This window comes from Pelophylax lessonae (assembly GCF_965119305.1).
Source record: "Pelophylax lessonae genome assembly, chromosome: 6".
In the NCBI taxonomy this organism is placed as follows: Eukaryota; Metazoa; Chordata; class Amphibia; order Anura; family Ranidae; genus Pelophylax; species Pelophylax lessonae.
This window is the reverse complement of record NC_138773.1, coordinates 45,421,691-45,434,526: the sequence shown is the minus strand read 5'-3', so window position 1 is coordinate 45,434,526 and position 12,836 is coordinate 45,421,691. Positions and strand designations below refer to the sequence as shown.

The 12,836-nt window shown below is 45.8% G+C and overlaps 1 protein-coding gene across 1 annotated transcript in view; it reads right to left on the bottom strand.

Moving 5' to 3' along the window:
* WDR90 (WD repeat domain 90) overlaps nucleotides 1-12,836 on the bottom strand; it is a 76,243-nt gene that overhangs the window by 11,242 nt on the left and 52,165 nt on the right. Inside the window, exons 29-35 of the mRNA XM_082261190.1 lie at nucleotides 11,122-11,198; nucleotides 10,858-10,960; nucleotides 8,917-9,038; nucleotides 8,579-8,738; nucleotides 5,195-5,385; nucleotides 2,011-2,179; nucleotides 1,815-1,926 (exon numbers count right to left, since the gene is read on the bottom strand). Coding sequence (XP_082117316.1) covers nucleotides 1,815-1,926; nucleotides 2,011-2,179; nucleotides 5,195-5,385; nucleotides 8,579-8,738; nucleotides 8,917-9,038; nucleotides 10,858-10,960; nucleotides 11,122-11,198 — 934 coding nt within the window. The remainder of the gene's footprint in view (nucleotides 1-1,814; nucleotides 1,927-2,010; nucleotides 2,180-5,194; nucleotides 5,386-8,578; nucleotides 8,739-8,916; nucleotides 9,039-10,857; nucleotides 10,961-11,121; nucleotides 11,199-12,836) is intronic.

The window sequence follows — 12,836 nt, the reverse complement described above, 5'->3', positions numbered from 1 at the left end:
TACTGTCAAAGCCAGCGACTATAAATCAGGATGGAAGATTGGTACTTGGGACAGAAGATCCTCCCTGGGAGGAAGCTTCCAAGGAATGTCGGCGACCAGCCGCACCAGATCGGCATACCAAGCCCAGCGAGGCCAGTCCGGGGTCACTAAGAGGACCAGAATCCCTTCTGCCTCGATCCTGCGTAGAAGTCTAGGCACCAGCGCCATCTGTGCCATCTGCCAGAGGATCCTGTGACCGAGCCATAAACCTCTGCATCTTTCGGTTGAGCCGGGACGCCAACAGATCCACCTCGGGTATGCCCCACCGGAGACACAACTGATGAAACCCCTCCGGATGAAGGGACCGCTCCCCTTGGTCCAACGCCTGCAGTAATCTGCCTGCCAGTTTTCCACCCTGGGAATGTCCACAGTGGAGAGGGCTAAATTGAACTGCACTGCCCACCGTAGAATGCCGGCTACCCCCAGAGCTGCCAGGACACTTCTTGCGACCCCCTGGTGATTGACATACGCCACGGCCATGGCATTGTCTGATTAAATGTGCACTGGACATCCCTGAAGACAATCCGTCCAATGTTTCAGGCACAGTCTGATCGCTCAGAGTACCAAGACATTGATCGGTAGTCTGGACTCTTCCAGTGTCCAGACCCTCTGAGCAGAAATTTTTGCCAAGGACGCCTTCCCAGCAGCTTGCCTTCCTTCCTGGGGACCACTGGCCTCCATCTGGTGGGGCTATGTTGCGGCTGACAAGGTCTGCGCATGCTCACTGGCCAGACTGGGGTGACCACTGGATCTAGATTATCCAGCCCATCGCCCAGTCCGGCAGTTGATTGTAGCTCTCACAGGAAAAAAAAATTATATCTAAAAAGAAAAAATTGCCAGGACCAGAGATCCCAGCAAGGAACTAGGTCCTTACTCCTGACTAGGCAGAAAAAAAAACAAAGTACGTATAGCAGAGAGAAGGAGTATACCCCCTCGGACTGCCCATAGGTGTAGCTAGACTTTTTTTCTGCCTAGTGTCCTGTAGGGGGTAGTATAACCCAATGATTAAGAAGAGCAGGAGCTGTGTCAGTAAATGAACTAAAGAGAAAATATCATTTTTTTTTTTGCTGGAAAAAAACAAGGGCCCTTTAAGGCCGTTGGGCGCAAGCGACGTATGACGTTGCTCCGGTCCGCTAAGGCCATAGAGTCGAGTGGGGGCCATCATGTCCTCACTTTAATTCTTGCACAGCACCTCTCCTGCCGCCCATAAAAGTGAAGTGAATCCGCCGCTGGGACCACTTTTATGTGAAGGAGGGCTGCCGGCCAAGAAAATACCAGGGTTATGGCAGCTATCTGCTGCCACAATACTGGTATTTAACGTCAAAGTACCGACACAAAACTGCAGAGGATGGTCTGGAAGTGGTTACTACAAGAAAGGACTTTGCTTGCTTTGGAAGCCACAGCTTGGCCTTGCATGTTATTAAGCTTCCAAACCCCCCAAATCCTTCTCCACTAATCAAGGTACTGGGCCTCCATCCAGTACTATGCTGCCTCCCACTCCCCTCTGCAGTTATTATGAGACCGGCGGAGGCAGAGCCATGGTCACAATCCACCTGTTGGCTCCCTGCTGTTGAATGGTCGAATTGCGATCAACGGCTTGCTGACCCCGACCTACATAAAAAGATATGTAAAGGAGTGATGGAGCTGGACCAGCACAGACAGTTATAAGACACTTCTAAAAGAGGAGAGGGCCTATGATGTGTAAGGAGCGGTGTGCTAAAAAATTTACTCTTTGAATATGGGAGGGTGCTGCAATGGGTATTTATTATACGTACCTGGCTTCAGATCCCTTTTCTCTCAGCTCTTGAACCACGGCCACTGCCCAGAGTCTGAGCCGGCGACTGTTACTGCCGGACACCAGCCTGTTTCCCCTGCACAGAAGGACACCTAGTGGAAAAACAAGGCATTACACAGAGCAGCACAAACAGAGCTAATCAGCCAGCATAGGAGTGCTGAATTGCTGACACTCACCAATCTCTCCCTGGTCCGCTTCCCACGTCATAAAGCAGCGGTGACTCTGAGCATCCCATACACATACCTGCCCTGTGCTGCAGCCGGTATAGAGCAGGGAGGTCAGGTTATAGGCCAGGGAGGTCAACTCTGCAGTGCCAACCTCATCTGGCACCGGAGCTCTGTACACCTGAGGAAACACAGGGGGCTAGTCAGAGAGGGAGTGGACAGAAAGTCTTAAAGTGGATGTAAACATGAGTCATGAAATTTGACTTAAGCACATGTATCTGTAGTGTTTTTTTATCTCTCTTTAAAGCCATAAGTCTCGTGTCTTTCTGCTGCTCCGTTCTTCTGTTATCAGCCCAACCAAGATAAAACCAGCCTGAAATTTGTGTCGGGATAGGTGCTATAAATAGATTAGCAGAGAGCTGGTCTATTCACAGCACAGCTCTGCACATCCCTTCCTTCCTCTGCCTATGTGTTTGATCAGTGTGACATCACTGGGTCCTTGTGTGCTTCTCTATGCAATGCAAGAAGACTGCTGTACATAGCGTCCTGAAAACCGAACACTGTCGTAACAAGAGGAGCCTTTACAACTGTGCAGGACTAAAGGAAAGCTGGATTCAACTTTAAAGCGATTGCAAAGGAAACATTTTTATTTAAAAAAATAAAAATAAAATAAACACACGTCATACTTACCTGCTCTGCACAGTAGTTTTGCACAGAGAAGCCCCGATTCTCCTATTCTCTGTCCCCAGTCGGTGCTCTGGCCCCTCCCCCTTGCTGAGTGCCCCCAAAGCAAGCAACGTGCTGTGGGGGCACTCAAGCAAAGCTCCTGAGACAGCTCTCTGTCCATAAGACACAGAGCATGGCTCAGCCCTGCCCCCACCTTACTGGCTCTGATTGACAGTAGCAGGAGCCAATGGCTCCTGCTACTGAATCATTTCATAGCTATAGATTCATAGTTGGGAAGACAGAAGACATTAGTCTATCCAGTTAAACCTGTGTAGGTGTATGTGTGTTAGTGTCGATAATCATTTCCCTGTATGTTGTGTTCACCAAGATGCAAGTCCAATAGTCTCTTAAAATGAAATACTCCCTGGTGTCGCCACCAATTGTGGAAGAGAGATCCACATCATTGCCCAGACAGTGACCCTTCCCTACTTCCTGGAAACTGCGCCGCGGCAAAGTTTGGCCCCCTCCTCCTACCTTCTGCCGCCGAGCCAATCCGAATACGCAGCGCGCTTCGCGCATGCGCAGTAGGGACCCGCCCATGATACCGCAAGGCTTCACTGCCGGGTTCCCTTATCGTCGATGGTGCCAGCAGCACCTGGCAGCTGATGGAAACATTGGCTGTGGTGCCAACATCGCTGGACTCCAGGACAGGTAAGTGTCCTAATATTAAAAGTCAGCAGCTACAGTATGTGTACAGTATGTGTAGCTGCTGACTTTTAATTTTTGGAAGTGGAGGGGGGGGGGGGAACTCCGCTTTAAGATTAAACCGCTTCTCTTCCTATCTCATGGTGTGGCCTCATGTCTTCTTACACTCTCTGAGACTATGCCGAGATCACCATTGAGGTATTTATGTATCGCTTTTATATATCTCCTCTCAAGTGTCTCTTCTCCAGGGAGAAAAAAAAGTTTAGTCATAGTCATAGTCATTCCTCAAAATTGAAGTCTTCCAGTCTCATTAATTTTGTTGCCCTTCTCTGGGCTCTCTCCAGGTCATCCTTCCTGAGGATTGGTGACCAGAACTGGACGGAATACTCCAGATGTGGCCGGACCAGAGTTTTATAACGTGGCAGAATTATCGATTTGTGTCTGGAATACATCCCCTTTTTAATGCATGCCAATATTCTGCCGGATTTGGTAGCTGCATCTTGACATTGCATGCTATGGCTCAGTCGGTCTTCTACCAGGGCCCCCAGATCTTTCTCCATCCTGTTTTCCCCCAGAGGTTCTCCCCCTAGCGAGTAATTTGCATTTCTTTACATTTTTTCAACATTAAACCTCATTTGCCATGTAGTTGCCCACCCCATTATTTTATTGAGGTCCTTTCTGTAAAGTTTCTATATCCTTATGTGAAGGTATTGCCCTGTTTATTTTTGTGTCGTCAGCAAAAACGGAGATTGAGCTATTTATGCCGACCTCCAGGAAGCTTAACTCCAGCTTGTCCTGATCATTGTGCTCCATTGGCAGTTCCTCCAGCACCTTTCCTCATGATAGAGTTTAGATCATAAGAATCTTTGTCAAAATAGTATCTTCAAAGAGACCCTAAAGAAGAGGTCAGCAATATTTGCCTTTAAGCACAGAAGAGTGAGCTGGTTCTTTCGGTTTACTCCAGGTTACCTTTAAAAGTCCTGCATAAAGACCAGACACCACAAGATGCCCTCTTTTATCAATTACCTACCAAACAGAGTGCAGTTTAAAATGCTTCTAGAGGCAGAAGGTGTTTTACCTTACTGCATTCTCTGCATTAAGGTACAAAACCTTCTGCAAGAAGACCCCCCTTCTACTTACCTAAGCCCAATCTTGATCAAGTGATGTGCTCGAGAGCAGGGGCTCTCTTGGCTTTCTCCTCATTGGCTCAGACATAGCAGAGGGAGCCATTGGCTCCCGCTGCTGTCAATCACCGCTAATGAGGAAGTGGCAGGGCTTAGCCATACTCTTTGTGTCTTCTGGACACACAAAGCCAGCTTGGGAGGGACCATGCACGAGTGCCCCTATAGGAAGCGGCTTGCTATGGTGGGCACTCGGCGGGGGACCCGAGAAGAGGGTTGCTCTGTAAAATAAACATTATACAGAGCAGGTAAGAGTCGGTTCACCCTGAGGTGGCACGACTCCTTACTACTTCGGGGGCGACTTGTGCATTACATTGCACCACGACTTCGGAGCGACTTGCAGGGACTTCACATAATGGAAGTCTATGCAAGTCGCTCCGAGGTCGCCCCGAAGTAGTACAGTACCCTTTTTCCAAGTCGGATCGACTTGTGTCGCTCCTATTAGAACAGGTCCTGTAGCGGTCAATGGACCGCGAGGGAGCGCGACTTGTCAGGCTGACAAGTCGCCTGACAAGTCGCGCTAATGTGAACCGGCTCTTAGTATAACATTTATGTTAGTTAAAAAAAATAAATAAAAAACAGCCTTTAGACTCACTGTAATATTAAAGAAAACTAAGTAATTAAAAAGTGTTGAAGTCACTCACCTTCATCTGCGTGGACATTCCCTGTTCTTCTATACGCCAGAAACTCACAGCTCCAGTGCCCACACAGGAAAAGCTGTTGGCATGTGCTGGATTAAAGAATATGGTGTGCACAGGCTGGCATATCCGACTGCTGGCCAACAGCTCATAGGTCCTGGTGCTCCACAAAGCAAGCTTCCCATCTCTAAAATCACCTGATGGACAACAAAAGAGAGGCATGGCTCAGTAATGCTATATTTTGAGGTTTGATTCTAAGTTATAATCCTACAAAAAAAAAAAAAAAAAAAAAAGTAGATAACCTAGGTAGTAACAAGGAAAATAAATGCTATTCGATGTGGTCATGCACACTAGGGAGCTGGGATGTGGTATATCAGTATGAGATTAGGGAACTGGCCAATTCCATTTTGTATATGCCTACTGTAAGGTTATATTGTGAAAGGATTCAATGTGACAACACAGCTCAGAGGAGCAAAATAACTGCTGAACTTGTCACACCCAATTCTTTCCCATACTAACCTGTTTGAGGTTTTATGGCAACACACAGATTTACTAAAACTAGTGAGTGCAAAATCTGGTGCAGCTCTGCAAAGAATCCAGCTTCCGAGTTTTATTGTCAAAGCTTGACCGCTTGCCGCCCAGCCACCAACAGTAGTTGTACTGCGAGTGTGTGGCAGCTCCAGGCCAGTGCTGTGCTGTAATTGGACACAGCATGAGTTTGGCAGCGAATTTAAGCCAATGGTTTGGGCTTTAGTCAGCTGACTGGCTGTGGCCAATCACACAGAGTTCTGCGTTTACAAAAACACAGAACTCGGTTTACTGTGAATAGCGATCTGACTTTTTCTCCCTGCAAAGCATGGAGAAATAACAGCCAGATAGTTAAGTAAAAGCAGCACAAGTTACACATTAGGCACACAGTTAACCCTTTGATTGCCCCTAGATGTAAAACCCCTTCCCAGCCAGTGTCATTAGTAACAGAGAAGTGCTCTAGAATGTCCTGGTAGAGGGCTGCACTGGCTTTGGACTCGATAAAACACAGTGGACCAACACCAGCAGATGACATGGCTCCCCAAATCATCACTAACTGTTGAAACTTCACACTGGACCTCATGCCACTTGGATTCTGTGCCTCTCCACTCTTCCTCCAGACTCTGGGACCTTCATTTCCAAATGAAATGCAAAATTTTCCACAGTCAGTGATGATTTGGGGAGCCATGTCATCTGCTGGTGTTGGTCTACTGTGTTTTATAAAATCCAAAGTCAACTTAGCCTCTACCAGGAAATTCTAAAGCACTTCATGCTTTCCTCAGCTGACCGGCTTTATGGAGATGCTGATTTAATTTTCTAGCAGGACTTGGCACCGCCCACGCTGCCAAAACTATCAATACCTGGTTTAATGATCATGGTATCACTGTGCTTGATTGGCCAGCAAACTCGCCTGACATAAACCCCATAGAGAATCTGTGGGGTATTGTCAAGAGGAAGATGAGACACCAGATACAACAATGCAGACGAGCTGAAGGCCGCTATCAAAGCAACCTGGGCTTCCATAATACCTCAGCAGTGCCACAGACTGATCGCCTCCATGCCACGCTGCATTGATGCAATAATTCTTGCAAAAGGAGCCGTGACCTAGTATTGAGTGCATTCTATACTGTACATGGACATACTTTTCAGTAATCCAACATTTCTGGATTAAAAACTTTTATTTATTAGTCTTATGTAATAGTCTAATTTTCTGAGATACTGAATTTTGTAAGCCATAATCATCAAAATTAAAAATAAATAAAAGCTTGAAATATATCACTCTGTGTGTAACGCATCTATATAAAAAAATATAAGAGTTTTACTTTTTTTAATTGAATTACTGAAATAAATTAACTTTTTGATGATATTCAAAATTTTCTGAGATGCACCTGTATATCCTTGTCTGCAATAACATTGCCGTGACTTTTCTCCAAAAAGATACATGCACTGCACTCCGCAAGCCTTCACATAACCATTTATATAAAGTCACCTGCCTGAGCTCCTCCCGCAGGCATGTTACTGGGCTTAATTGTAAAGTAAAGAAGAGACTAGGGAGGGGTTTAAAAGGATAAGTTCACCTTTTAACAAAAAATAATAAATGCAAATTTTTTTGCAGGTTAAGAAAAAAAAAAAAAAGTGGATTTATTATTCTTTGTTCCTAAAGCATTGCACCAGCGGTCAGCAGATCGCTGGCACCATGCAGGTCTCCTGCAGATCTGTCAGTGTATCTGTATGCCCTTACATCCCGTACGGGCAAGCAGATACAATATGACAGGAAGAGAGAATGAACTACCACAGCACATCACAGCGCCGTGGTAGTTCATTGAAGACTACAAGCCGACAGCCTCAAAGTGACGCAGTGAGTGACGCAGCCGTGAGGGCAGAGACCTGCTTGGCCACATTTGTTTGTATATTGTGGCAGCTAGGGGGGGGTGGGTTGAAGAAGCTCCTCGCTAGCGGTCTGATCGGGGAATCTGAATGAAGATCCTCCACCACCACTATGCAACCACATGTGTATGCGAAGAAGCCTAAAGGACCAGGAAAAGTCAAAAGGGGGGGGTGGGGGTTTGGGGTAGAAGATCCCCACTAGCCAGGGTAAACATTTCCTCTGATGTCCCAACCAATGGCGCTGTGATCCTGAATGAAGATCCTCCACCACCACTATGCAACCGCATGTGTATGCGAAGAAGCATAAAAAGGACCAGGAAAAGTCAAAGGAGGGAGGGGGGGGTTAGAAGATCCCTGCTGGGGGGGGGGGATTGCGGGGGCTGGTTTGCTCATAACATGTTACACCCTGAATATGGGTGTAAGATGTTACCAAAGGTGAACTTATCCTTTAAACGCATATCTAGTCATTATTCAAACACGTGCTGTCTGACTTGTGTAAGCTTTCTACATGAACTCTTACCCATCTATAGCTCAGAACTCATCAGGCTCTGTGCCTCACTCTACGAGAGCCCAATACAGAGTGGAACACATCAGAGGGAGGAGCTCAGACAGGCAAAGTAGCCTTTTTTAAATAAATAAATGGAGGTCATTAACGTGTGGTTTAATTTTCTGGATTAGATCGGCTGGCGAGGATGGACCAGTACAGTGGAGCGACCCTATTACTGAGATCTGGAGCTATGCATTATAGGATTCTGTGGGGCTGATTTACTAAAACTAAAGCGTGCAAAATCTGTTGCAGCCGTGCATAGAAACCAATCAGCTTCCAGGATTTCTTTTCAAAGCTTAACTGAACAAGCTGAAGTTAGACGCTGACTGGCTACCATGAACAGCTGCTCCAGATTTTGCACTCCTCAGTTTATTAAATCAACCTTGTGTGTTTTACCACTGCAGAGAATGTAAAGAAAGGGTACTGACCAACAGTGATTAGCAGTCTGTCATCTCGGGAGAAGTTCATAGCCTGAACTTCAGTGCTATGGCACTGCAGAATTTTAGTACATGAGCCATCCTGTGTGTTCCAGATTCTTATTTGACACAGAGAAGAACCATCTCCAGAGCCAGAGGAGGAGGCCAGGACCTAGAGATAGACGGGAAAAGGCCAGCATGTTACAGACAGTGATTAGATGGCAAAACTAAGAAGATAAAACATAGAAGTGAATAGGGGGGGAGGGAGGGAGGAGGAATGACCACGACGACTACTTAACTGTAGCAGGAGAACTGAATGAACATGAGGGAAGTCTTGACAATACACTCACCAGAGCATCATGAGTTAGTGCCAAAGTAGAAATCTCCTCTGGATGTCCCAACCAATGGCACTGTGATCCTGAATGAAGATCCTCCACCACCACTATGCAACCGCATGTGTATGCAAAGAAACCTAAAGGACCAGGAAAAGTAAAAAAGAAGGTTCACATACAGTGGAGAAGGTATGAATTCAAAGCCCAGCTGAGCCTTCAGGTGAAATAAACCAAAATACATTTTAGGTACATCGAAACAAAAGTAGAAAAACCTGATCCCTGCCAGCAGCTGCATAGGAGGACTACTGCTTTGTGGGGAAACAGTTGTCTCTCTGTAGACAATTGCCCCACACAACAACCCCATCTAAGTCAGACCTATACCTCTGAAATTGGCAATGTTCCTTGCTGATTGCAAAGATATGACTCAGTAGATGGTACGTTGGACCTCTAGATACAGACCGCTGCTTCCAGAAAGACAACAAGAGTCCGGCAGGGCTGACAACACTGCTTGGGATTTCAGTGCAGCAGGGTCAGTGTTGTCAGCTCACAATATGAATTTAAGAGCCCACTAGAGCTTTGGCAGATCAATCTGTGATTTTCTGCGACATGCATTTTACAGCAGAGAAACAGAAGAGCTCCTCAGGTGGTTTAACTCTCCAGCTTCTACCAAAAACTGAAATATAAGTTTCTGGTGTACTGATCCTTTAACCCTTCGCTGCCAGGTACGTCATTCGAACCTGACAGTGTGGGGTGTTTACACACACACTCCCAGTTTCCAATTGTGTGTAAATCTGACAAGCAGACTGACTCCGTCCCGCATCTCAGGCTCCATTTTCCCATCTGTGGACCTGGGACCAGCATAGCCGGTGTTGCCAGGTGGGGGTGAACTGAGTGGACACACATGCGCTCTCCTCCCCTTTTTACTGACCCAGAAGCAACGTGTTTGAGGTAACTTCTGGGTCTCCCTGTCAGAATAATGTAATTCAATGCAATTCAGTGGGGCACAGGTGAAACTTCCATGTCTTTTAGCCCACAGATTTCGCATTAAAGAGAATGGGTCATCAAAAAAAAAAAAAAAAAAAAACAAAAAAAAAAACCACACCATCATATAGGGAACTTTTTATCCCCTATGTCAGGGGTCTCCAAACTATGGCCTTCCAGTTGTTCAGGAACTACAATTCCCATCATGCCTAGTCATGTCTGAATGTCAGTTTTACAATGCCTCATGGGATGTGTAGTTCCACAACAGCTGGAGGGCCGTAGTTTGTAGATCCCTGCCCTATGTGATGAAAAAGGAAAAAAAAAGTTAAAGTGAAAAAAAAAAATAAAATATTTAAACGTTTAAAAAACGAAAGTTACACCCAATCACATAACCCCCCCTCCCCCCATACCCACATATACATGTGTACGAACGTAAACACGTGCATCGGGGGCGCCTATGCATGAAAACGTTAACTACGATACACATGTTCCATATCGTCGCACACGCTGGACTGAGCAATATTTCTAGCACCAGACCTTCTCCTGAACGCTAAACTGACCACCTATAGGGGGCTTTTAAAGTGTTGCTTATAGAAAATATAGGTTTACATTTGTCGCCATTTCACGGGAACATGCAAATTTAAGGTTTGACATGTTGGGTATCTATTTACTCAGTGCAATCTCTTCTTTTATATTTTACCAAATGATCGGGTAATTTGTGTTCGCATGCCCTATAATTAACTTTAGTTAATTTCTTACTAAAATTTTGCATTTCCTAGACCTTTGCGGTAATAATATGCAACATAAAAAACTGAAACTATAACCATTTTATTCTCTAAGAGGTCATGTTTTTGGGGTTTTATGCAATCTTCATAAGGCCTAAAATGTTTTAAATGTGCTCATAAAAATGCAAAAACGGCAGCGAAAGGGTTAAAGGAGAGACCAAATTGCCAAAAAGTGTGAAAACATTACATGTACCTGTATCAGGGTTCCAAGCTATGTTCCCTCTACCATTGCCATTATAGCCAATGACAGCTTTGAGGGCCAACATCTCCTGGCCAGCTGGAGGGTGGCTCAATCCCTGCACAAAACACACACGCATATCACTATGAGAGCAAAGCCACACAGACCTTTATCCTAATTATTCTTAATTTATCATTATTGAACTTTTTTTTTTTTTTTTTTTTTTTTTTAAGAAGCCCTCGTTTAGACAAACTAAAACTTCAGACTGGAGATTCTTACCTTGGCCGGGCTTGAGGTCTTGTATCGAGGGTTGAAATGTGAGTAGGTATCTGGCCGTGGTAGGTTCTGCCTTACATCTAACAAAGAAAAAGCAACCGTATCAACTGAAATGTCCTTCTGTAATGGCTTTGGATGACTCCTTTGTAACAATAGCAAAGCATTTCATTCATTTAGTGTGTTTATTGCCAGCATGTGTGAATAAGGCCCAAAGTGTACCTGTGCTTTGTCCATGCAAAGCTCACTTCTATGTCAACTCATGCTGTTGCTTATACTTTCCTTTGCTTCACCATCAGTCCCTTGGCTCTACTTGCCCATGGCAGAGAAAGAAGGGAGGAAGCCCTCTTGGTGCCTTTGAGCTTACACTTGGCAAATCACTTTTTCCCCACTTCCACATTAAAAAGAAGGGACATGAGCACTCAGAAGTAACAGTTATGGTACTTTGCAGCCTTGGTGACCAGAACAAAGTTTGAATGAAAGAGGAAAGCATTAGCAGCTGACGGAACCAGCATTTAAAAAGGTACCGGTTACTCTACCCTGTATGGGCAAAGCACAGGTTCACTTTATGCAGTGTTTTCTACTACAGCTACAGAGCTCTCCTTTGGGATCCCTTCACTAATAACAAGTCCTGTATATTTTCTTATCCCTAATCCTGATGAAGGTGGTCTTTCTGAACACCCAAAATTCATTGGATTTTTAGTGAAGTGGTTGTAAACCCAAAACACTATGCTTTTGCACAGTTTAGTGGATAATGTTGTTATAACCTCATTCCTATTGTGTATACCTCCCAAAAAGGCATCCTCTCCCTCTGTATTCACTTTCGGATTTCTCTCTCTCACGCATATATCTCTCTCTCTCTGATGCATCTCTCTCTCCAATCTCTCCCTCTGACGTGCCTCACTCTCATGTCTCAATCTCCCTATGATGTCGCTCTCTCCCTCCCTCTCATGTCTCTCTCTCTCTCATGTCTCTCTATCCCTCCCTCTCATGTCTCCCTCCCTCTCATGTCTCTCTCTCTCTCATGTCTCTCTATCCCTCCCTCTCATGTCTCTCTCTCTCTCATGTCTCTCTATCCCTCCCTCTCATGTCTCTCTCTCTCATGTCTCTCTATCCCTCTCTCATGTCTCTCTCTCCCTCTCTCTCTGATGTCTCTCTCTCCGTCTCCCCCCCCCCCCCCGATGTCTCCCTCTCTCTGATGTCTCTCTCTGATGCCTCTCTCTCCCCGCCTCTCTGATGTCTCTCTCTCCCTCTCTCTGATGTCTCCCTCTCCCTCTCTCTGATGTCTCCCTCTCCCTCTCTCTGATGTCTCCCTCTCCCTGATGTCTCTCTCTCATGTCTCTCTCTCCCTCTCTCTGATGTCTCTCTCTCCCTCTCTCTGATGTCTCTCTCTCCCTCTCTCTGATGTCTCTCTCTCCCTCTCTCTGATGTCTCTCTCTCCCTCTCTCTGATGTCTCCCTCTCCCTCTCTCTGATGTCTCCCTCTCCCTCTCTCTGATGTCTCCCTCTCCCTCTCTCTGATGTCTCTCTCTCCCTCTCTCTGATGTCTCCCTCTCCCTCTCTCTGATGTCTCTCTCTCCCTCTCTCTGATGTCTCTCTCTCCCTCTCTCTGATGTCTCTCTCTCTGATGTCTCTCTCTTTATGCCCTGCTGATTCAGTGAGCTTTGTACCTTGATCTGGAGAGAATAGTGAATGTATACACACCCCCTGAACACAGGCTCA